The sequence below is a fragment of the Talpa occidentalis genome, unplaced genomic scaffold (genome assembly GCF_014898055.3).
Source record: "Talpa occidentalis isolate TD23 unplaced genomic scaffold, MPIMG_talOcc4v2.1 talOcc4.8, whole genome shotgun sequence".
In the NCBI taxonomy this organism is placed as follows: Eukaryota; Metazoa; Chordata; class Mammalia; order Eulipotyphla; family Talpidae; genus Talpa; species Talpa occidentalis.
The window spans coordinates 29,267,181-29,293,098 of NW_023605194.1; the positions used below are offsets into that span (position 1 = coordinate 29,267,181).

At 44.4% G+C, this 25,918-nt stretch overlaps 2 protein-coding genes across 6 annotated transcripts in view; one reads left to right on the top strand and one right to left on the bottom strand.

The window, feature by feature from the left end:
• ALOX5 (arachidonate 5-lipoxygenase) overlaps nucleotides 1–812 on the top strand; it is a 41,144-nt gene extending 40,332 nt beyond the window's left edge. The window contains exon 14 of the mRNA XM_037497513.1: nucleotides 160–812. Coding sequence (XP_037353410.1) covers nucleotides 160–339 — 180 coding nt within the window. The 3' untranslated portion in view covers nucleotides 340–812. The remainder of the gene's footprint in view (nucleotides 1–159) is intronic.
• Nucleotides 813–1,890: 1,078 nt separating this feature from the next.
• The window catches only part of MARCHF8 (membrane associated ring-CH-type finger 8), a 104,351-nt gene continuing 80,323 nt past the window's right edge, over nucleotides 1,891–25,918 (bottom strand). For 4 of the 5 annotated variants that reach the window (XM_054690700.1, XM_054690699.1, XM_054690698.1 and 1 more), the window contains 4 exons: nucleotides 10,969–11,051; nucleotides 8,290–8,470; nucleotides 6,207–6,354; nucleotides 1,900–5,817 (listed from right to left, as the gene is read on the bottom strand). In XM_054690700.1, the coding sequence (XP_054546675.1) occupies nucleotides 5,513–5,817; nucleotides 6,207–6,354; nucleotides 8,290–8,470; nucleotides 10,969–11,051 (717 nt within the window). In that variant the 3' untranslated portion in view covers nucleotides 1,900–5,512. Of the gene's footprint in view, nucleotides 5,818–6,206; nucleotides 6,355–8,289; nucleotides 8,471–9,881; nucleotides 10,725–10,968; nucleotides 11,052–25,918 lie in introns of all 5 variants that reach the window. The other variant, XM_037497514.2, reaches the window with a different exon arrangement.

The following is a 25,918-nucleotide window of genomic DNA, read 5'->3' on the forward strand; positions in this document are numbered from 1 at the left end:
CCAGAGCACTCAGCAGGCAACAGAGGGTGGAGATGGGAAGATGAGCACATCTTCCTTCTATCACCTTCCAAAGATAGTCTGGAGATACGACAAAGCCTGTCAATTTACATAGCCTCTTTGCAGATTAACCTGTCTGTCTGTTCATGTCTGGGCCCTCAGTTATTCCTGGGCATGTACCCGGAGGAGCATTTCATTGAGAAGCCGGTAAAGGAAGCCATGGCCAGATTCCGCAAGAACCTTGACACCATCGTCAGTGTGATCGCTGAGCGCAACAAGAACAAGAAACTGCCATATTACTACTTGTCCCCAGACCGGATTCCCAACAGTGTGGCCATCTGAGCCAGTCTCACTCCTGGACAGCCAGCTGCCCAAGGCTGGCTCGGACCCACACTCCCACCTGCCTGGGTGGGCAAGCTCATGGTCAGCAGTGGGACAGGCCTCCTGGCAGCTCGCTCCTCCAAGACCCACCAGGATTCCTGGGAATTCTGCCCTCAGGCATCAAGCTAATTGGCTTCAAACCAAGGGCTGCCCCAGGCTGGCCCTGTTACAGCTAAGTTTCAGTGCATTTTTTTGCTTATTCCTAAATCTTCAGTGAATCCCATACTTTGTGATCAAAGTGTGCAAATAAATACTGGAGGGGCGTAGGGCTTCCTGTTCTGTGCCCAGCGCAGCGCTTCCATACCAGGCAGCAACAGTAAATCCGGGTAGCACATAGATGTTTGTTGTTAAAAGATATGGAATTTTCTGTTCTACATGTGCTGCTTCTCCTTTCTTGCACACAGTAGGTATCCAAATAAATCCTTGTTGAATGAGTCAAGAATTGGTTGTCATAAAGGAGTTCATTTCAAATAGGTCTTCCAGTTTGTACCTTCCAACATTCCAGTCACTTCAAGTAGCTTATATGCCATCCTCCCTCCTCAAAAGCTATAATTGCTGATTCCATTTAGACAGAAGTCCCGCATTTGTGGAATAGGCATTTTTCCCTCTTCTTACCCAGAAAGCTTCCACTGTTTCAGAACATGTCCCAAACGTCCTCTCTCTGGGAAAGGATCGTTGCCCAGATAAAGCGAGTTTCCTCCCCAGGATTGTACTCCCTCCTCATCTCTCCTTTGCACCTGCAGCCCTTGGAAGACAGGGAACCCATCTTAAATAAGGCCTTCTGCTCCTTTATATAAGAGCCATTTTCCTCTAGTGAACACCCAAGAGGAGCCCAGGCTTGGCTCCCTAGACTGCTGGGTTCCCAGATCCCTACCTCACACATGTTGTGGGGAACACTGAAGTCACACAGGTGGGGTCTAGAATCTGTTCTCGTTTCAGTTCCAAGAGGCAGCTTGGGAGAGGTAGGGCAGACGCAGGCCTCTCTGATGGCTGAGAAGCTGGGCCCTCAGCATCCACAGCCCTGTTTGCAGCTTGTAGTCTCCAGCCTGGAGGGTTAACAGCACTGCCATTACTCAGGGAATCCGTGGCAGAAGTCAGGAGACATAGCTAGGCAACGCTGTCACATGCATTCTTGCTGTTCCTCTCTGGTTCGCTCTCTCAGCTGGGCTGTGGGTCAGTAGCTCAACAATAAGGCTACATGAGCTCTGACTGCTCCGACGGTCATATCGCCACACACACGTGGAGCTTCCCTGGCTTCTCTCAGGGCCATGAGTCCACATAGAACTGGATGCTTGAAGCAAGTACACCTGTGTAGACACCAATCTTCACCCTCCAGGACTCACACCCTCTCCACTGACCACCAGTGTTTTGGGAGCCATCCTCCTTTGCAGGCACAAACTGAGGAAAACAGACAATTCCAGAGGTTCCATGATTTTCTTCTGGACGTGCAGGTTCGAGCAACCTGGAAAGGGGATCAGGCTCCCTGGAGAGACTGCCAATGTTCCCAGCCACGCAGGAAAAGACTCTTGTGGCAAAACTCCTTTAAAGAAATGCTTTATTGCTGCAATTAGACACCCCCATGAATAGCACAAACAACCCCTCTGTACAGAGAATTATTCAGGGGGTAATACTGAGAAACAGTGAACATATGCAAAAGGATATAAAACTAGACATTTAGAGAACTAGAAACTTTCTAAGAAAAACTTCAAATGTGAAGTGCCTTTTAGAAACTACACCACACATGCCAGTGTAAATTTGGTTTTTTATTAACAATCAACTTTCTATAAACATTGCATCTAAATAGATGATGAGCTGCACAACTTAATTATATCCAAAACAAAGACAAATCCTTTTATTTCCCTGTGTCTTGGTCATTTGGGGGCTAGAGATGGAAGCTGCATGTTGCAGATCAGATCCAGAAGGAAAGTATTTCGAAAGGCCAAATCCACAGCACAGTGGAGCTTGCTTTGCCCTCTGTTCTCAGTTCTCCTCCAGTCCTGCATCCAGCCTACCACCAGGAGCAGAAGCAGTTCCAACCCGTGCAGCCATTACCCAAAGCTCTTGAACTGACTTCTATGGCCTGGGGTCTGGGGGGTCTGTCACCAGGTTGGGTGCATCTGCAGACTTGGAAACTATGCCAGTAAGACTGAAAATAGTGGACTGAGGCACAAAAGGAAGCAACATTACAGGCCTGAAATAGGAAGAGACTCTTTACAAAGTTCCTACAAAATTCTTAAACTTGGGCACAAAAACCAAATTACTGCTGGCAGCCAAAGTCAGAAGCCCTTGAATTGTACTGTAAGTTTTGTTTTGTTTTGTTTTGTTTTTTGTGGGGCGGGGAGGAGTGCTGGCTGGAAGCACCTCTGAGGATGCTTCCCTCCCCACCCCAATGCCTGGCCCACAAGTAACAACCCTGCTAGTCCTGAGACCTGCAAGTTGATCCCACATTTCTATATGGTTCAAACAAGTACCATCCTCCCACTAAAGCAGATACAAATTGAGAGGAAACTGGGGAATAAATAACTCCCCAAAGAACCTAGCAGATAAGGGGACACAAGCTAAGCAAGGGAAGAAGTGGCAGGTCCAATGCTCCCACTAGATGGCAGCACAGCACCTTCCTAGAGCTTCAGGCTTCTGTTAGTGGGAGTAGAGTTAGAGTTGGGGCTAAGATGGGATCACAGGTATTCAATTAGAGGTTGCAAGAGAAAGACAAGGGGGAGCTGTGTGCCACTCCAAAAGGAATGGGCAAGGGATGAACTGTCCACAGGCAAAGGGCCTTTAGGAGCTTGGCCAGAGGTGGTGAGATAGTGCTAGGCCTTCAGAAAAGAAGTGAGAAGGCAACACGCACCGAAGGTTGGGTGTGAGGAGCAACACAACAATCACGGTTACAAAGGCACCTCTGCCATAGGAAGTGCCAGTCACAATGGGTGGGCTGCCCAGGGGCTATGCCCACCTAAGCACACTTTCCTCTCTACAGGAAGTGTGCTTTTCAAGTTCAGCATAAAGGGTTCCATAGAAGGGAGCGAGGAAGGAGGCCCACTTAAAAACCTACCTAGTCTTAACATGACCATTCACACTCATCTGCAGTCAAAGGGCAGCAGAGACACAGGACCTTGCCTGGGCAGTTCCTAAGGGGCATAGGCAGAGCCGACCCAAGATTTAGCTCCCCTGAGCGGACAGTCTGTAGCTGCATGGTGTCCCCAGGCTGAGAAGGGGTGTGGGTAATTGCACTTTGGGGCACAGTGAACACAGCCACGGGCTGGAGGTGGCCTGGGAGACGGCGAGAGGGCAGGCTGGCCTATCTTCAGGGGTCAGCTTGTGGCTGGTCAGCACCTGTCTATCCAGAGGAAGGTAAGGGCAGCACAGCTCTTCAGACTTGGCCCCAAAATCCTATACCTCAGATTCTGAGTGGAAGGAGATGGCAGGGCAGAGCCTGCTAACCATAAGCCCTCCCCCAGAGTTTTAGAGACTCTTCAAATCTTCTCCTGACTTTCAAAACAAAATCACAGGCTTCCGCTCTGAAAGGCAAAGAAATTATCTTGTATTTGCTTCACCGTCTTAATAGGATGGATGAGGCATCTAAGTCTCAGAGAACTGAGGACAGGACCTCCAGACATCCCCCTCCCTAAAAAGGCTCTGCAGATGTGGAGTCACCTGGAGAGTAAGTAACTAGAAATACTCACATTAATTGCAGACCACCCTGCTGGCCTCCTTCCCTCAAGTTGCCTCTTATTTGCCTGGCATGATGAAAGTGGTTTGTAAAAACAGAATTCTAAGCAGACTTTTTGCAGGGACAAAGGCCATTTGATTGTAGTGATTTTGGTTCTGGTTGTTTTATGAAAATGATCCAGGAGCTAATCCCTGATGACAGAATGGACTGACTGCAGGGCAAGGGGCCCAGAAAGGATCCTCTGTTCAGTCCAGTTAAGGCGAGTAATAGGTGGGGGTGTGGACGGGGGCAATGACACAGTGGACCGTGGCAGTTTGCTGCTCACTCCTGGCCTTTGTTCCAGAGCCAGCCTGTATGCGTCTGCCCTGGCCAATGATCCACAGAACCTCCCAGAAGTGGAAGCTGGCCAAGATGGCAAGCAGCCTCGAGCACCTGCTGTGTACACACCCTAGCTCTTTCAGTATGAAGCCAAGGCAAACTGGAGAGGTTTGTCTGTAAAGGAATAGTTTTCAAATATTCCATTTTGTCCTAATTATTCACTTTCTTCCCTTTTGTGTAGATCTCATAAACCCTTCTTTTTCAGGGTTGATGAGAAAGAAACATTGGGGGCAGGCCTATAACATAAAGACTTGTCATAAAATGGGCTCGACTATAGGAATTATGAGCCAATGGCCACTTAGCATCCATTAATTCCCATGAAATGTTGAAAGAAACCTCAGACCTGTTTGTCCTGCTTTATAGTCACACATCTCTTGTATCAACAGAATAGATATGGTTCTCAGAACATATAAGGCAAAAAGGGTTTTAGATCTATAAGGTAGAAGACATAATCAGGGTAACAAAGAGGTTTCTAAATGATATATACTCTGTTAAGTGTCAATTCCACTGGACACTCATAGTACAAAATAATTCTCTTTTCGTAAAGTGCTGCTTGCTTAGTGAATCACTTCGCCACCACACACAGAGCACCACGTCCTGCCTGCTTGGGAGAAATATCAGTGGCATCAGCAGAGGGCGCTTACCTCCCCTGAGGGGAAATTTCTCATGGTGGCTAGACATCCCCAAACACTGCTCCATGGGAGGCACTGCTGCCACCGGGAACAGGCTGCACACAAAGGACTGGGTACTACCCTGCTCTCGCTCTTCCTTTAAGTCTGGCATTTTATTCTCTCATTCTGTTCAAGACCATGGGCCAGAACCCAGCCAGCTCCGTATTATGATGCCATGGGATCTTCCTTCTTCCCTTCCCATAGACATGCTGGCAGAAGTGGAAGCCAGCTACGAACAGCCAATGTGAGGGCTTTCCAGGAGGTTCACTAAGGAGGATCTAGAAAAAAAGAAGCCATTAAAAATAGTCACCTGCCCAATTGATGCCGTCAAAGGACAGAAAAGGTACACAACTGGCAGTAAACAATTTCCTTCAACTGTTCATGGATGTCCGGGAAAGCTACACCCTCCACACAATCAGACATGAACAATCTCTGCTCCAGTGTCTTCAGGTTCTGTGCAACAAGAAGAGTTTGTGTCCGAATGACAGAGTCCACGTCCGTCTTTATTTTCAAAGTTGAACTCTGTTAGTGCAGATTTTTCAAAAATATTCTTTTTGCTTGTTTCTGGACAGTTTTGGACATAGATTACTCTGTTATAAGCTTTGAGTCTCTTCCATAATTGTACGTATACTCTGCACTGAACGTACATGAAAAGAAGTCCTCCAGTAAAGCCAATGGCCACAACCACCAATTTAGTCCAAAAGGGCCACTCTAGGATTCCTGGAGGGGAATAAACATGGTTAGCCTGTCAGTAGATCCTTTTAAGATCTGAAATAAAATACAACTTCTGAACTTTCCATTACCAATGGCTTCTTAACCCATCAAATCTAGTTTTATAAAAGGAGGGTGGCAAGTGTTGTCCACTACCTTTTCTGGGAGGCAATTCATAGAGATATGCATTTTCCATGCTTTGACTTCTTCTAGCTGGATTTTAAAAACCATGCTTTAGCAAGAGAAACATCTAAAAAGGAGGCTTGGTACCTCATTAATGAAACCCAGACTTTTGAGGTCTGACTTGAAAGCCATCAGGAACAACTCTCCCATCCCAAGACCCAAGCATGTTATCCAGCACCCCCATGCTGAGCTCACCTTTTGTTCTGAGCACATACCTGTCACTTGCCCCTGCTTGATCTCCTCAGCCGTGCGGTCAATGAGCACATACAAGGACCAGACCACACAGGTGATGGCGATGACATGAAATGTTACTGAGCACATGATCTTCCTGCGCTCACTGGCTGTCATCTGCAACTTCTCCCACTGGAAAGACAACATGCTGAATGTGAGGCTCAGGCCCACAGACGCTCAGGGCTACAATGGGGAAGAAAGTATTGTGGATGGGAGCAAATAGCTTTCCTCCCCCTCCCACTTTCCCGAACTAGATGATTTCCCAATACCCAAAGTCGATCTTTTTAAACCATTTGGTTTCAACCAGGTACCAGGCACTGGTACTCTGTTGACAGCCAACTCTCTATGCAATGAAAAGCAGCTGGAACTGAAATGAGTTATGATCCACCTCATCTGCTTATTCTTGCAAGCAGACATTAAATGGCTTGATAAAGGATTCTATGGTTTCAATCCTGATGAAAACAGCATGTTGACCCAAGACCCAAGCAGCACATTTTAAGTCTCCCTGACTTGCTGACTGGCATGAGCGAGGGGAAGAAGAAGGTTGATGACGCCACAACACACTAGCAGATGGGTCACACTACATTGTGAAGGTGATGGCGGAAGGCGCTCACTCTTTGGTCCTCTGCTACTTTGGCAGCAACAGCTTGAAATCGATGCTAAGAGTTCCTGGTTCAAGCAGTCTCTGCCAGGCCCATCTCCTCTAGGAGCTCATTAATTTACTCCAAATAGCCAGATTTTCTTTTTCATTTACTGGTTTCCGAATCAGAAGAAAACACATAAAGATAGAGAAAAAGAACAAAGTGTAAACACTCTGCATATCCTCTGCCAGCCCTAGTCACAGCCTCTTTCCAGATGCTTCTATATAGGATAGGCTGAAAGTAGAGTCTCACCGATCTAAGTAGTTGAAGTGCCATAAGATTCACATGAGATCAGATTAGTAGGCACCTAATTAATTACAAAGTAGAACATTTTTTAAAGAGTTAGCACCTGCCTCCTCTAACATCTAGATTGCTTGCTGCTGTGATTTCATAAAATAGCTTTCATTTTGCTTCCTTCCTAATATGTTCTCCTGCTCCTTGATTTCCTAGTATTTCCCAAAACACACTCAGCCCAAGCCTTTCAAATATCCCTCAAATGCTCACCCTCAGCCTTTTGGTATATGCTTTTCTCCACATACAACCTGACCTCATTCTACTTCCAAGTCTTAATCCATCAAGAACTACTTCAAACCCCAGACATCCCATGGTGCTACCACCACTCTGCTTCTCTAGCACTCTAGTGCACAATAAGCATTTCCCTTTCTGAAATTCTCATATGCTCCACCACCACATAATGTGGCATTTAAGTGGCATTGCTATTACCTGATGTGCTGTTACTATCTCATAATGATTTCCCCTTGAAATTTACACATTAAAGTTTTGCGATAAGTGCAAGTCCAAAGAAAACCTATGTGCTGGGCACACAGACAGACACATTTAACAGTCACATTTACGCAGGGGGCGATTTCGAGGCCAAGCTCCTCTTCAAGGCAGCAGCCACATGGAGCCTGATGAAGGCTGTGTTGTATATCATACCTGTGTTCCTTTCTTTTCATTTCTGTTCCCCACCCTCCCACCCAGCAAATACTTATCATAAGCACCTACAGATAAATTGACTATGTTACCCTGTGCTTTGTGCTGGGGAGAGATCTCTAACATGCTCCTAACAGAGGCAAGACATGAACAGTTAATACATAGAAAGTTAAATGCAGACCAACATGTCACAAAGCAGTCTGTGATCAAGAGCCAGAAAACTGACACAAACAAATAAGCAGTCTTAGTTTGAAGGAAAAAGAAAAGAAAACATTATGATTGAATGGTCAGAAAGAGCTTCATCCTGAGGGGAGAGAATTGGAAGCAGTACCAGAAACAATGATCTCCACAGCACGCATATACCCACCAGCCCCCACTTCCTAAAGAAGTGAACTGAGCAAGCCCAGCTTCAGCCATCCAGGGTGCTGACTCTTCCCAAGGGCACTCATTTCAGTGAGCCAAAAGCACCTCCAAGGGGTGTTCTTACACGTACTTTTCTCAAAGGCTTTAGCTTGGTCTCCATGATGAACTCGTACTTGCAGAGCTCGCAGCAACGTGTGTCGGAGCTCTTGATCCACTGCTGCAGGCAGGCCTGGTGCACGAAGTGGAGGCTCCCGGTGCAGTGACAGGGTGTGATCAGAGGGCTCTCGTCATCCCCTTCACAGTGACAGATCCTATGATGGAAGGAAAGCCAGTCATTGGGAGGAGGGCCACACGACAGGGAAGATGACACTTCAGTGGAAGGTCAATCCCCCCAAAGAAAACTTTCAGAAACAAACATCACAGAAGTGACTACAAGCACAAATACGTACAAACACAAATGCGAACAATGACTACAAACTAAACATTTCTAGCTTACCGCACCAACATGGAAAGTCTGGATAGCATTTGGCATCAGAGGGGAAAAAATAATATAAGAAATGACAAAGCAGTCATTTTGGTAAGACTTAAGAACTTCACTGAATGACAATTTAAGGCAACATGAAGCATCTTCCAGAACATAAGATGCTAAAACACTTAGAGGAGAAATTTCTGTGTAAAACAAAACCAGCATTCTACCTCCACAAAATACCAGTGATTTAAAGAGGTGATGAGATGTGCTTTTTAGCTATAATCACCAACCTCACACACAGTTACACATGTCTGTCCCCTCTTGGGGAATAAATAGAAGTCATAGTACCTAAAATCCTGGACCTAGAAATACAATTATAACCTGCTACAATTTCATTTCCTTTTTCACAATCACTCACTGTAGTAACTGGGGATTTTAAATCATTCATCATTCCAAGTGTGCATGCAGCAGGATGTAGTTACTAACCTCAAGGAACTTAATAGACTTTTGAGAAACAGAGGGGTCTTTTCCAGCAGCTGGAGAGCAGGGATGGATACCTGGCCTGAAAGGAGCTGGGTTCTGACCCTGGTCAGGCTCTCAGCTGTTTGTTTCTGTAACAGGGATTTCTGGTCCAATTGTCAGAAACCACAACAGCAGGCCCTAAAGAGGGGCAACTGGGAAAGGTAACATAAGAGTTGTCATAAAAACTGAATTCCAAAAGATTTGGAAGGCCAGACAAGGATGTTGCATACCAGAAGAAAAAGATGAGAAGTGGAGTTAGGAGTGGGGTTAGAGGTGGCTCTCTCCCAGTTAAAAAGGCGGGGAGGAGGAGCTGCTGAAGAACAGCCTCTCCCCATGCACCTCATGCTGCAGGTAGAGCCGGGGTAAAAATGAGGCCAGGAGGGACAGACAATATGTAAATCTAGACCATCAAGCTAGAAACATGGAGAGATTGTTTCTTTCAATTTCTTTATGCAAAGTCTACATATTTCTAGTTGAGAAGAGTCTGCTAGAACTTTAACATGTGTAGCCCCTCCGTTTTATCATCTGTGAAACTATCTTGGGACTCATTATCATATAATTTGGCTTCATAAATGATATCAATGGATTCTGCTGTAGAAAACTATTAACCCATAATTGTTTACAAGTGCCCATCACTTAATTTTCCTGAAACTTCACATATTTAAAGTAAGATGAGGTTGTGGAGGTGAGGGCAGCAGAGATGGCAGAATGGTGGTTCTTAGAAAACCAACCTGCAGGCATCCCCTGAGGTAGACACAGGAGAGATGGGGGGACATTTTTCAGAGAGAGAAGGACAATCCAGGTCACTGTCCTTCTCCACTGAGCAGAGGGGCGCCCGCAGGACCTTGCTCTTTGATTTTGCAGATGTGCTGTCCTCAAAGACGTCGTCATCTCCCATTTCCTCAGAGCAGAAACCCGTGCTCCCTGCCAGCCCACTGGAGGACTCGGCCGTGTGCAGGTGAGCAGCACAGCTCTCCAGCTCGTGAAACCTGTGCAGGCTGCTAGCACTTGAGCCATGCGAGAGCGAGAACAGGTACCGAAGCAGTCGCTGGCTTCTGGACAAGGCCTCGCCATCCACTTTCTCTTCCAAAAGTGGGACACGCATGGCCCCCTTGCCAACTTCCACCTCTGAGGCAACTGAATGATTGGCAGAAAGGGATGAAACACAAGAAAGTTTGGAACTGCCAAAAGGTTTGCAATTCAGTATTCTTTTATCTTTATGGTGAAACCTGTTAATTCTGAGGCATGGATCTTGAGGGAGTATCAATTTTCCTTCTGAGCAAGTTCTTTCCACGTAGTCAAAACTTCCCAAAGTGTCCAGGGCCTTCTCACCCACATCATTTAGGGATTTTGAGAACTTCAGTGTTCTTCTGGCTTTGGTATGCTTAGTAGGCTTCAAGGCCTGGGCCCATTCTGAACCACAGGAATTTCTCTTTGGCGCCTGTAATGCGTCTTTACAGATTACTGTCACAGTGAGCCCTTGGGTCAGGGAACTCTGGCACTGAGGAGTTTTCAAGACAACAGCAGACTGCACAGGACTGTGGTGACAACACTCAGAAAACACTGCACTGGAACTGCATGCAGAGAACAGTGGGATAAAAGCACAGAAAGTAAAAACCATTTTGAGAAAATGGACATCAAAGTGAAGAAATGAAATTCGTGTGGTAACTTGATAAGCAAACAGCACATAAAACTTGGGCCAACTGTTTACAGCAACATTATATTGGCCAAGCAAATAGGAGATCAAGAACCTACAGACACTAATGCCTATTTCCAGGAAGCACATGAACCATCGTAGCATCTGAAGCGGCATGTTACCTGCAGATGTCCTGATTGGATGGCGTGACAGAAGTGCGAGAGAAGGCAGACACTGGAGCCGAAGCCAACGGAGGACCCCCAGCCTGCAATGATACACCTCCAGTCAGTTTTCAGGGAAGGGTCAAGAGGACCATGAACAACTTCTCCTTCTGAATGGCAATGGGAAGAGAATCTAAAACGGTCTGATTCAGTACATACACCTATAGTACCCTATGAGCCAAAGCAAAGCCAATCTAACAGCATCTTCTTTTCTTATATGTGGTTAAAAGCAAAGCCAAAATATATTTTGAGTCTGGAAACGCACCACCTATCTCCTGCAGATTCAGTGGTCATTTGTGTCTCAAGCATCTAAATTTAAATAGTTCATACATTAAGTCCAGAAACCAAGTACCATGGAATTTATAAAAAGCCAAAGTAATGTGAGGTACCAGTCCCTGTCAGCATCTGCTACCCTCACCCACAGCTCTTTAAAAATAGTTCCTGGGGTAATCCTAATCAAGGTTGGCAGACTCTGAGCACTCTCTCCTACCTCACAACCTCATGGTTGGGTCCATGAAAACTCACAACCTTGCTAGAACTCTTTATACACAAGGGAGAAGACCTTACCCAGTCACCAACCTGTGGCTCCATCCTGGGTCCAGGAGGAGTGTTCCCAAGAGTTCTAAATTGGGATTGTGAATCCAGAAAAATAATCAAGCCAAGTTATATTTGAAAGAATATGTAGCAAGAGGTCATGAGTATGAGCAGGGGCTCTGAGGCTGGTGAACAAGTCAAAATCAGAGAAAAGATGTAGGAGGGTAAGGAAGCATCACAGTGGGAAGAGAAGTGGATGGAGAGAAACAGGGACAGGCAGCAGAGCCTGGCTGAGGATATAAAAACTGCTATTAGAGGGTTCCCCAGCTGCCCACCCCACCAGCCTGGGGGGGGGGGGCTTATCCAGACTCAAATTCCTGAATATTCATGGCCTAGAAGCCCCGTGCATATTCATATAAATGTGTTCAACCCTCCTTAGGACAGTCAGCCTGACTGAGCTTCTGTTCCATGCAATCTAGACAGCCACATGGAAACAGTGCTGAGTCTGTTATCACGAGCAAGTCCACATCACCTTCCCACCCTCGCCACACTCACTCAAATGGCCCTTTAGCCTTGATGCTTGATTCAGAGGAGTCCTACTCCCACCCACAATTCCCTAGCTGAAGTCCAGCGTCTACTCTTGCTAAGTGCCTCTCCTGGGGAACACCCTCATCCTGGCACTCCAGCTATTAGACCCCTGAAAGAAGTCAGCAACCAGGACAGGCAGTACCACTGTCAGAAACTCCCCTGCTCCCCTTCTCCAGGACCAGCATTCTGATTGGGGTGCTCACTGGACCACTAATATGGCTCCCCAGGTACAGGGATTAAATATCATTTTAAGTTCAACTCAACCTATAGAAACCTGGTCCAGGAAGTTACATGTTTTCATGCCACATATATGTGCTGAAGTTATTCAGCATTACTCAGTACATCTCTGGGTCTCAAAAAAAAAAAAAAAACATGCATTTTCTAACTGAACGTACATAGGAGCACTGAATCTATTTTCTTTAGAAGTATTATTAGTCAAAGTTCTTAAAGATCCACAAATTAACTTATTTGGAGTCACAAAAATGACATCCGCAAACATCTGTCGCACTTTGTTGTAATTCCTAAAACAAACTGAGGGAGGTTTGGGACATGTAGATGTTCCACTATTATGTTCCCACTGCAGGAATCACCCTCCTCTGCCCTCTTCTGTGCCCTGCTCCTGGGAGATACCACAGGCTCCACCCAGGGGCTTCTCTGCCTCAGCCCAGGCAGAGAAGAGGCACAGGCACAATGTCGAGACGCCTGAGATGAGCACACAGGGCCGTGCTGCAGAGAGGATTCACACAAAGGCCCCAGCTTCTACAATCTGTCCATTCTCTGTCTGCACTGATTCCACTCAGAGACTGAACACCTCCCAGGGCTCTCTGTTCTCTTCTTGTACAACTAAGGGTGAACAGCTCTGCTCGCTGTCTATAAGCAAAGCCAGAAATATATCACGAAGGCTTCAAGCTGATCATGGTAGGTTGCAGAGAAGTAGGAGCCGCCGCCCCTCCCCAAGTGAGCTTGGATAAAGGGAAGACAGGAATGTCCGGCCATATTCACTTCCTTGTCCCCTCTAGGTCTGAGGTCAGTTCTTCTTCCTCTATGTTGCTGGGTCAAGTGTGGTCACTGGAACTGAGTTACAGCAGAAGAAAGCCCATCCCCATACAAGGGATGAAGACTGTACTTACTGCTCACCAGGGAGAGAAAGGGAATTATCTAGTTATCCCCTTCCTTGTTACCTTAGTAATAAATACATGATCCTCTGGAAACCATACAAATGTTCCTGCATTCTAAAGGGAAGGAATATCCTGTGCAAGGAAAGTGGGGTCCCATCTGGAGAATGAGCCCAGCACCCCGCCAAGGTCAGTGTCCTTGGAAGAGGCAGGTCTCAGTCAGGGAGCCCAAGTCAAGATAACATCCATGCCTCAACAAGTCTCTCACTGTTCTCAACTTCAAGTCCTGTCAAAGAGGAAAGTCTGGTTATCAATCATCACATACCTATCCAAGATGGGGGTCAGGCTCCGAAGTAGGAGGGAAGAGCCTCCTAGAGCATCAACAAAACAGTCAGTACACACACACACACACACACACACACACACACACACAGACACAGACACACACGCCTGCGCGCACGCGCAACAGGACCTGTAATCACTTAGCCATCAATTTCCCATCAGCATATCACCAGGAACTCACAGGGGTCTGTCTATACTTGCAGCAGAGCATCAAGCCTGTGAGAGACAGCAGCCGCAGTCCCAAGCCATTACGGAATTTGAAACAGGCTTAGGAAACAGAATGGTCCCAGCACCCTTTATCTATATTCCTACCCTCATTTAATCCTCTCCAATCTCACAAAAAAAAACATGCAGCAGCTAATATCCCAGTAACAGAAAAAAAGTCTCTTGTTATTAGACCACCAGGCATTGAGAGAATGTCAAAAAACTGCTTTCTGGTGTTTAATGTAAATACAAAGCAACAAATGCCTTATTGTGGCTGGCTCCTCAGTAAGAGCGAGACAGTGAGCAAGATTCATGGGCATAGGATTCAGTTCGCATAGGCGACTCCTCTCACTGGTGAAAGAGGAACAATGTGTTCTGAAGAATAGTCTACGTGCAAAATGATCCCGAAAGCACTGGCTGCCATATCAAGCAGAGTAAAATCTATCAACACACCCTTGAGAACTTAAAAGACTGACTGATCAACAACACAATGAAGCCCACAGCTTCATATATGGTCCAACTGGGAGTCAAGGGCCCTGCACCACTGCTTTCAGAAGCTGGGCACTGACAACTCTTCTCCAGCCTCAGGGGAATAAGTGGGAGACTATGAGGTACCAGCCTCTGTTCGACAGAGAATACCCTCTCCCCTTGACAAGGTTTAGATCACACAGGTCTCAACGGTTACTAATAAAAGACATAAATGTTCATAATGAGAAAATTCAAATTTGTCAAGAAAATTCAAGCTTTTTTTGTTCCTGAGGTTGGTTCTGTGTTGGTTCCAAACAAGACACTTTCAAGTCATGAAAAGGAATGTAAAGCCATCTCACCACAAAAAAATTTTCATAAAAATCCCCTCTTGTTAAGATGTTGTAATCAATTATGCCAAAATAAACGTCCTGATGCTGTCTAGGCCTAAATCCCACTTGCTTTTTTATTTCTTAAGAATGACAAATACATTTAGACAATTTGTTTTCTGCTGTACTCAAGTCACTTAAGTGGCTGTCTTTCCCTTCAGACTCATTGCTTTAAGTAATTTTATCAAGGCTGCCAAAAGCATAAGGAAAACAAAAACTTTCCAAATATCCTTGGTAGAAGTTGGCATTCCCCCTTTTTTGGCTTCCTTTTGAGAGAACTTGCTGTTGTTGGAAGGGCTATTCTGACACTAATGACAGTTGCCTTCTTGGTCCCCAGCAGAACTTACAATTTTACCTGGGAGGGACTCTCACTGCAGGATGCCAGCCCAGCTGCTTTCAGCTTCACTGCTTTCACCTGCCCCTTCCAACAGGTTTCTTCCCAACCGCCCTTTCACTACTGTTGCAAACTACCATAGGGTCTTCTTTTCGTTTACCAACAAAGCTATTTTTAAACTATTGGGAACTTAGGGCCCTAACAAAAGGGAATTTTTCTATCTAATTTATATCAACAGGTATAGGGACACAAGAAATATAGTCTGGTTGGGCTCATCTGTTTTTAAGCCATGAGGAATTGAAGAACTGGAAAAGGAGAGTAAGAGGCAAGTAGTATTCATGTTTACACAACTGATCTCATGTTATAGTATATCAAAACAATGACAATAGAAAAAAAGGGGAAGGAATACACATGGCCCTTAAAACACGAAAAGATGCTAAGTCTCTCTCACAATAATAAAAAAATACACATTGTAGAAATACAAATTAAAAACTACATGAGCTATATACCATCCTCGACAAAAAAAGTTTTCGTTTTTATTAACCAAATAATACCTATGCTGGTAAATGTCTGAGAAATAGGCTTGCTAAAAACATTGCTGGTGGAAAAGCAAATTACTGAACCTCTATAAGACAGCAATTTAGCAACTTCTCTCAAAACCACAAATGCACACACACTCTGTCTCTTCTTTTTTTTAGCAATTCATCCTTACACACACACAAAGAGATTGGACAATATTGTAATGGCAAAGTCTGTCAGCATGTAGTTGATTGAGTCAATACTGATGCATCAATACAAAGAAACACCAAGTAGTCATTAAAAGAAAGTTCATCATGTCCAGTAATGGGGGCACGGAGAGAACAGGCAGTGCCAGACTGTGTACACCAGACTGGACTGCTTGTGAGTGGACTGGGGTGCCTTCCAGAGCTCCCAAAAGTGATCTCTTCTGAAACATGGAAAGATACCAGGAAACCTGGGCTGCTGGACACCAACTTCTCATAGAAACCCTTCCCAACCAATAAGGGACCAGGAAAATATAAGGGACCAGGAAAATGAATAACTATAAGAAAGTGAAAATCAAAATCAACAAAAAACTATGAACCAGAGACACTTTTTGGGGGGTGGGGAGTGGGAGGGGAGGGATTGGGGTCAGAATGGGGGGATTGCAATTGTATGGGGAATATAAAAATAAAATTTATTATTTAAAAAAATAAATAAAAATAAAACTTGAGAAATTCAAAAAAAAAGAAACCCTTCCCTTCCCAACCATTATGCACCACTTTTACCATGAACAGGTATTTCCTAAATGCTCATTAATAAATAACATGCAATTGAAATTTTAAGAAGTAAAATAAAACTATAGAAGCACAACCAACTATTTTCTAACTAAGAAGGTCATTAAAGAAATCAACTTAGTGGCTCATGACTTACATTTTTAAAAATGTGCGTAAGTACATGTTGGAGAGCATCTTTTATAAGAATATTAAATCTTTGGGGGAAATTTTTTCTTTCAGGTATGTGTGTAGTAAACTAAGTTTCAATGTAAAAACTACTTCTTCTGAAAGGTCAGGGTCAAAAAACTTGAAATTTGTTGAACTGCTATATTCCTACAAAATATCAAAATAAGTAAAAGAAGATGATGGCAAAATCAAAAGGGCATGCTCCATTATCAGCACTGAGATTTCAGAAGTACTGGGCTCTCACCGCACCCAAGGAAGAACCCTCTACTGCACACAGATACATCTGCCATTTGTAGTAGATTTCCTCTGCTGTGTAACAGATTACCACACATACAGTGGTTTAAAACTACACAAATTTATCACCTGATGCATAGCAAGAAGGGCTCTTCTGCTCAGGATTTCCCTCCTTTCTGGGTGCTCTGGGGAAGATACACTACTGCATTCATTCGGGTTATTGGCAGGATGCAGTTCCTTGAAGTTTTAGGATCAAGGACCTAGTTTCTTTGCTGCTGTCAGCCAATGTTGCCTGCATCCCCCACTGACCCCTGCCCATCTTCATATGCACTCTTGTTTCCAATCTCTGATATCATCTTATGCCACCAACCAGAGAAAGCTCTCTGTTTTTAATAACTCATATGATTGCACTGATACACTATAATGAGATCATGGGAGTGACAGCTCATCATATACACAGGTTCCACGCAGTGGGGTGGGACATCTCTGGGAGACCATTTTAGAAATTCTGCTTACCAGAGACCACCTTGCGTTTACTTTCTGCTCAGGAGGTTACCAAATGTTACTGCCCTCCCAACTCCCAAACCAAGAGATAGTGATCTGCTGATTAGTGCCAGCTCAGCAGCTATGACTTCATAAAACAAAGCCAAATAAGTCTCACTTAGTATTTAGATACAACTACAATGTACAGACTGACACTGCATTTCAGCACTTTCTGCTTAGCACAGAAGTTACTCTATGAAAACAAATGCTTCCTTAAGAGAGACTTGGATTTCTATAAATGCCCAGCTGTGTTCAACTTCAAAAATGAGCTAAATTAGAGGAGGAGAGACTAGTTCTGTGGCTACTCTGATACATACATGTTGACTCTTGATGGAGGGCTCTGCCAAGAACCGGATTACACAATGGCAATTCATTAACTGGTCATTAAAAAAGCAAATGCAGAATATATACAATATAGGATTCATAGAGTGTGCAATAAAAACTGCTGAATTCTAAAGTGACTTCCATTATAAATGACTCTCAGCATTGCCTAGCAAGTGGTGCTAACACTGAGTTCTTTTCTTTTTTTTAAAGATTGATTTATTTATGCATACAAGAGCTGGGGTATAGGCCAGAGATGCAGGGGGTGAAAGGATTCACCAGAGAGAGAGTGGGGAACAGAACAGGCAGATTGACCGAAGTACACTGCTGAGGGGAGCAGTGGGTGAGAAAGGAGAAGTCTGTTGCGCCATGTGGGTTGCTCCCTGGCCATTCAGGGATTGAACTCGTGCTGCAGAGGCTTCAGATTGCTTCATAGTGTGGTGCTTAACTAACCCTTGTGCCACCAGAGAGGCCCCGAGTTCTTTCTTAGTTGTCCTTTCAGAGAGTTAGATTCATGTGAATAGTAATACATCCCCCGCACGATGAAGGCTGTGTCTCATAGAGGCAAAGCTACAGTTACAGGGACTTTCTCATGGCTCATCTTCCAAAGCAGGTCTTTTGTTTTGTTTTGTTTTAAAGATGTGTTTATTTATGCATACAAGACCTGGAGGTGTGTGTCGGGGGGGGGGGGGGGGGGGGAAGTATTCACCAGAGACAGAATGGGGAACAGAACAGGTACACTGACTACAATTAGGGATCTTGGAAATACAACTTATTTTCAATAAATTACAATGGGCCATGATTTTTCTGAGCAAAGATGGTTTCATATTCCCAGAAACTATAGGATTAACCACATAAAGACTCAAACTCACCTGAAACAACATGCTGAAAGGGCTGTTTCTAAGTTATTTACAATTCAAAAGTTCCCTTTACTACTACTACAGGCCCACTTTTAAAGAATTCTTCAATATAATCAAAATAAATTTTCATTTCTAAGAATTCTCCCTTGAGCAAATTCTGGGATGGTGACAAAGGCTCTGGCTTTTGACTCCAAAGTCCTCATGCAGTCTTCTGAGTCCACTCCTCCAAGCAAACAATTCCTACGGGCCTATGTCTAGGGGGCAGGGGGGTTGGGGGGGGGGCGAAAGTTTAATCATTTAAAAATCAGGTCACATGCTCAGTGAAATAAGCCAGAAAGAAAAAGAAAAATACCAGATGGTCTCACTCATAGCAGGAATCTAGAAAACTTAAATAAGAGACCAGGAAAAAGAATAACTATAAGAAAGCAAAAATCAAAATCAACAAACAACTATGAACCAGAAATACTCTATGGGGGGTAGGGGGCGGGGAAAGGAGGGATTGGGGTCAAAATAAGGGGGTTGCATTTGTATGGGGAATATAAAAATAAAATTAAAATTAAAAAAAAAATCAGGTCAACCATCCACAGGGCTGCTGCAAGGATCAAATACCACCAGAGGAGATGCAGAAATTTGATACAACCATTCCAGAAACACCTCCGCCATGTACCATGTGTGCTGCCAGCACTTGACAACCTGCAGAGAAAACTTGCAGGTATCTGTGCTATGAAACGCCTTGTTCCAACAGAGGTTATCACTGTTCACCCACTTGGAATGAAGAGTTTCTGCCCAGGATAGGTATCTGACAGGTGAAACTAAAGCCTGGGAGAATGTGACAATGGGAAACAGGAGAGAAGAATGACAGCCTCAAACTCAATGTTAATATTCCTCCTCTAAAGCTAAATGAGCTAGAAAGTGGCAAATTAAATCAGTTATCTTTTTAAGCACATACCCTCCCTGCCAATCTAAAAGAAGTTTCAGTTGTAACCCTTTTGCAGGCCCCAGTGCCCAGCCCGGCCCCACCTCTGCTCTGCTCCACCAGCAGTGGTCACCCAGCACTCCACACCCTGTTCTTCCTGGGGCGGCTCTTACACTCCACCCAGCACAACTAGGCCTCCCCCTGGTTCTCTTCAAAAAGGGCTTTTCTTCCCTATTATTCATTATCTTTGTTCTATGTTCATTTCCTTTATAGCACTTATCAAGTCCACAAAAAGATATCTCTGGAACAATATATTACCTTAGAAGCTGTTGTGTGGCCTAGCATAGTGCCTGTCTGGTGCATAGTAGGTGGTCAATGAATATTTGAGGGAATAAAACACTCTGGAGCAACTGTGTCTCTATTAGTATAACCAAACTTGTTGGTGTCAGAACCCCTTTACATACTAAAAAAACTATTAAGGCCTCTGAAGAGCCTGTGCTGATGTGGGTTACATGGATCACTCTTTATTGTATTGGAAAATTTTAAAACCATCAGCACACATATCATCAATGTCAAAGGAGATGCCACGCCACCTAGTCTCTGGAAACTCAAGTGTACACTTGTGACAAAATTAAAATGAAAGAGGTAAATAACATCGTACTATTATTATAAAATTGGTTTTATCTTGCCCCTTCCCCCAGGAGACCCAGAATCAAATTTTGAAAATTGCTGGTCTAAAGCTTTGGCCAAAAACCAAACTGTAACCAGCCAGAAGAAAAAAAAAATTTAAAAAACATACAAAAAGTATGATCAAATTTTGCGAAAGAGGAGTCAGAAAGCAAAACCCTGTCCATGGTGCTCCATCAGGGTACAAAGAGAGGTGGCACGGTGCCCGTCCTGGAGGCAGGCTGCCACCACGTCACACCATTTCCCTCCTCCAATCTTCCCCGTTTCAGCTGCAAGAGAATAGGTATCTTGTCTTTGGATAGCTCCTTTCATCAAAACAAATTTAGAAAGTACATTTTGCCTTATACTTAACCTTAAGTCTGAATAACTTAAGTTTGTCACTGGCCAACTTTGTATTTGGAAAGAGGGAACACACCCTAATCTTGACAACCACACCAAGGTGTATGGTCGGCAAGCCTCCCTCCTAAAGTGGTATTTACCTCTTGATATATGACATTCTGCTCTCTCTCATTCCTGTCTAATGGCAACAGTACCTAGAAAATATTTGAGGGATCTAGGACAGTCAAACAAAAGTACAACAGCTTAAATCATCTGTAAACATGTCCAATCTAACTTCTACCCTGGAATATTTGGTCAACCAGAGGCATATAATGTTCACGGTATCTGAGCAAAAGTAGACAGAGCCATAAAATACTGTGTAAGGTACCAGCCTTCAGCAACCACTGAAGCCTAGTGAGCCCAGTGAGCCTGCCTGGCTGCCTGGAGGGCTCCTAAGCTCCAGGGTATAGGATGGGTGACCAGCTTACCATTCCTGGTAAGTGCTGCCAGTCATGAGCTTGCTTAACAAATTGTGTCCTCCAGGGCCTCCCCGGTGGCGCAGCAGTTGAGCGCTGGGTTGCGAAGCTGCCCGCAGCCTCTGCAGCGCCGGTTCGATCCCCGGCTGCTCCCCGGCCACCGGAGGAGGGTCCCACATGGCGCGCAGACCTCTCCTGCCGCCCGCTGCTCCCCTCAGCAGTGTACTTCGGTCCTTCTGCCTGCTCTGCTCCCCGCTGTGGCTCTGGTGAATTCTCTCGCCCTCCCGCGCTTCTGACTGTACCCAGTGCTTGTATAAATAAATAAATAAATCCTTAATAAATAAATAAATAAATAAATGGCACCAAACCAATATTTAAAAAAAAAAAAAAATTGTGTCCTCTGGACCACGGCTGACTCCCAGGTCTGAATGAGAATGCTTCCCACAGGATAAATGAATGACATATCTATGTGCTGCCCCTTCACACACCTAAGCCTACTGTGACAGGTATTGGCAGAGGCTTGAGAAAGATCAGCCCCTACACTTTGCCTGGCCTCAGCCAATTACTGGTATCAAAAAAAAATTCCAACTGGAGTTCAAGCCTCCTCAAGAAATTCTAATGTTCCTCTTAAAGAAGTACAGCAGTCCTCACCGGACAAGCCCCATAGTTACAGGCACCCTGCAATCAGGCAGTCATGTGACAGTCAACACCTCCAGTGGTAAAGGGTGCAAATATCTGCCTTTCATCTCCACCCAAAGTACTGGATTTCCCAAGGAGGTGACAAACGAGTTTTCTTCTACAGTTAAATCCTATCCTGATCTATTCCATCTCCCCTTTTACATCCTGCTTAAGTATTCCCTCCTCAGCCACGCCTTCCTTGAGCTGTCCATCTAACTTCAGTCCCTTGTAATTCTCTACTCCACCCTTTTACTTTCATAAACAGTTTTCTCCATCTGTAGGTATTTTATGAGGTCTGCTTGCTCCCTCTCTCCTCTGAGCATTCAAAGAACAATGTCTGGCACAAAGTTAAAAGTTGGACAAAATCTGAACTTTTGCAATCCCCATAAACATTGGGCCTTCTTGTCAACATTAGAGAGGAAGACACCTCGTGCCAAGTGATGGCATAGCCTGCGGGTCAAGAACAGTAATGGTATGTACCCCTGGACAGGGATCATGCATGTTACAACACCCTGATGTGGCGGCCTTCCACAGCCTCCACGATTACCTAAGTCTACACGAAGGCCACTCAGGATACCTAGAGGCATACCCCTCAGTCCGTGCTCCACGTCACCCTAGGAGAGATGGCAAACTGACAGGCAGAGGCTGCAGATCACACTACAGCAGTGATACCGCCTCCTCTCTCCCTTCTACTGCACAACCCCCTAAATCCCTTTCTCTGTCAGAGCTCTAGTTAACAAAGAACAGAACCTTTCGCCTCCCTGGTGGAGCAAGTTAAGCATCAGCACTATGAAGCAATCCACAGCTACTACAGCACGAGTTAGATCCCCAGCCAGGAAGGTGACCCACATGGCACAGCAGACCTCTCCTGTCCGGCCCATTGCTACCCTCAGCAGTATATTTCAGTCAATCCGCCTGATCTGCTCCCCGCTCTGTCTCTGGTGAATCCTCTCACCATCCCCACCACCGCACCTGTGGCTTACACCCCAGTTCTTATATGCATAAATAAATAAATCTTTTTTTAAAAAAGTCATATAAGCCTTTGCCTTTAAAAAAAAAAAAAAAAACAACAACAACAACAACAGAACCAGGACCAGTGGTGGGGGAACAAAGCAAGAGTTTTGGTGACAAACTGAAGAATGCATTTTTTAATAGTTATGTTTTAATTTTACATGAGAAAACAAGCAAATGAAAAACATGATTTCAGACACTATATAATGGTATATGTTTTCCACTGTAAACAACTTTAATATAGTGAATTGGTTGAAAGAAAATGACTAAGCAAACAGTTGCATAGGTAGCACACAGGTAAGGGTGAGGTGCAGACTTCTCACATCTGGGGAACACAGCTTCAGGACCTGTCAGCTGGCTGACATGACCAAGGACCCTAAGCCGGGCAAAGGCCAGGAGGGGCTGTGTGAAAATCTAGATGCATTCAAAAGCCCATCTTTCCAGAGATAGGCATCCATGGGCATCCTACCATAGTTTCTTCAGTCGCTCAGTCAACAAAACAGGTCTTTTCCTGGGAGTAATTCTGCTACTTCTTAAAAAAGAAGCATTTTCTAGATATTCCCACAATATCATTACAAACTGTGCTAGAAACTACAAAGGAAAAGAATGCAACACCCAAATGAGTGGTATCACTCAGATTAAGGTAAGGTATCAAGGGAAAGTTCCTCTAAAGAAATTAAGACGGGGGGCCTCCCCGGTGGCACAGCGGTTGAGCGCTGGGTTGCAAAGCTGCCTGCAGCCTCTGCAATGCCAGTTCGATCCCCGGCCACTGGCGAGGGTCCCACATGGTGCGCAGACCTCTCCTGCCGCCCGCTGCTCCCCTCAGCAGTGTACTTCGGTCCTTCTGCCTGTTCTGCTCCCTGCTCTGGCTCTGGTGAATTCTCTCACCCTCCCACGCTTCTGACTATACCCAGTGCTTATATAAATAAATAAATAAATAAATAAATAAATAAATAAATAAATAAATAAATAAATAAATAAATAAATAAATCTTTAAAAAAAAAAAGAAATTAAGACGGGAAGGAGAAACAAGTATTAGGAAATAACCTCTCAAGCATTCCAGTTAGAGGGATCAGCATGTACAAAGGTGTGCAGGCAGGACAGACCTTAGCCTTTTTGAGAGCCTTCAAGGTGGCCACTGTACCTAGGTCATGCTGACTAAGGGGGCACTCCACTGGATGAGGAGGCAAGTGGCCAGGGCCAGATCACCGTAGATCCACCACATCGAGGTATGGAGTTTGAATCTCATTCTAAATGCAATCAATGTGAAGTCAGAAGTCACCGCCAAGTTTGAAAAAGAAGCATTAGGATCCTATTTACCTGGTTACTGGGATGGAGGATGATGATTTAAGTTGCGGGAAGAATTAAGGCAACTCTGGGGAAGCTATTTCAGTAGTTGAGAAGGCCTGGGCCCAAAAGGTAGCTGTGACAACAAAGAGGGCAGGATTTAAAGTGTCAAGTACAACAAACATATAGTGAGCACCTTCAGTGCTTCTATCTTTGGCTCTGAAGAGTTCCCTTAATCCCTAAATAAGACAGAAGAGCTCACATACAAGGCAAAGACAATAGGAAAAAATTCAATAAACACCCTTACAGTGATAAATGCTCCATTGAAAATAAAACAGGAAAATATGACTAGGGGACCATTTAGAGGTGGTTAGGATGGGCCACTAGAAAGAGGTGACAGATTTCATAAATCCTGTACTTGTCACAGAGGGTCAATAAATGGCATTCACTGATATCATTACTATTAATCAAAACAAAGTCAAGTACTGAGTGAAAACTGTGCCATCAGAATTGACAGACACCCTTATATTCTTTATCAACTCTGTCAGAGGATGGCACCTCAATGCCCATTTTGAAGACAGTAAGTTACCACAGACCTACCAGTCTCTTATACATCCAATGTTTGTTTCCTTCTTTAAAAGGTGATTGCAAGGCCTCGCTGGTGGCACAGGGGTTAAAGACAGCACACGATCAAGCTACTGCCAACCTCTACAGCATGAGTTCGATCCCCAGCTGGCCAGGGAGCAACCCACATGGCACAGCAGACCTCTCCTGGCTCGCCCGCTGCTCCCCTCAGCAGTGTATTTCAGTACATCTGCTTGTTCTGCTCCCAACCCTGTCTCTGGTAAATCCTCTCACCTCCTGCACTTCTGCCTTACACCCCAGTTCTTGTATGCATAAATAAATAAATTTTTTTAAAAAATAAAAGCCGATTGTAGTTTCTGAGACGAAAATGAAACATAGGATGGAGCCTCAAAAAAATGCTGAAACAATCACTTTGTCACAAATCTAGATAGAACACTATGAGACAGACTGAAGGTTTACTTTCACCTGTTCTCAACCTCTAACTTCATATGCAAGAACCAGTAAGCAGCAAATAGTAAACTGTACAGCGTAACACAGACTGCAAGTCACTTATTAAGGTGACTGATTAACATGAGCACAAACCAGTACTGAACCCAGCTGGAGGCTGAGTTAGCAGAAAAAGTCTACTGACAAGTGAATTCAGGTAGTATAAATGGTCTGTCCTTCTCTTCCATCTTCTATCTCAAGGGTATGACACACCTGCTACACTAAAGATAGAGTTTTACATATCATGGTCTAAAAGTGACTTCAAAAAACATGTTCATTTTATAATTACTATAATAAGAAACTACATTCTCAAAAACCACATTCTTTAACAGCAGCCCTGCCTTCTATCCACTAGCCCCACTTCACTGGTTCATGCCTAACAAATTGTTATTACACTAACTTAGGGAGGAGTACATTTTGCATAAAAACTTCATGCTGAATGGGTTCAGTGGGAAGTCACCTGAGCACACACGACCTAAGATTTTCCTCTGAAGATGGAGAAGGCCCAAACCTCTTTGGCTGTGCTCCGCACCATAAAACTTTCAGGTTTTCATTTCCTAATGCTTGTTTCTCCTGTTCCTAAATGCATTATACTGTGGAGCTAAAACTGCTTTTAAAGAAAATTCCAATCCTGACTGGAGGAAATCTCCAATGGCCATGCTTGGTTTATTTCATTATTTTATGCCAGCAATTAGGCTGGCACAGAGAACACACAGTAAATACGTGTACAAGAAAAAAGAAAATAAAAAGCAAAGGCATGCCTTGGTGCCTATTCTATTAAAGCCACAGTTCTGATTAATTGTCTTAAATTTAACCCCCATATGGCATTATTGTAGACAGTAATCATCTACATAGTTCTAGTTTAAAGCATAAAGTTCAGCCTTTGCTGATTCACAAAATAACAACCAAGGAGTATCCTGGAATCACCAGGGTGCAAGGACGGCGGACAAGAGTCTATTTACTAACTCACCACAGTAAGTGAGGTGCTCCTTACAAACATTATCTCCTAAGACCACATACGTATAGCTCCTTGCAAACATATATAGGCCCAAAACCCTGAAGGTTGTATTATTACCCT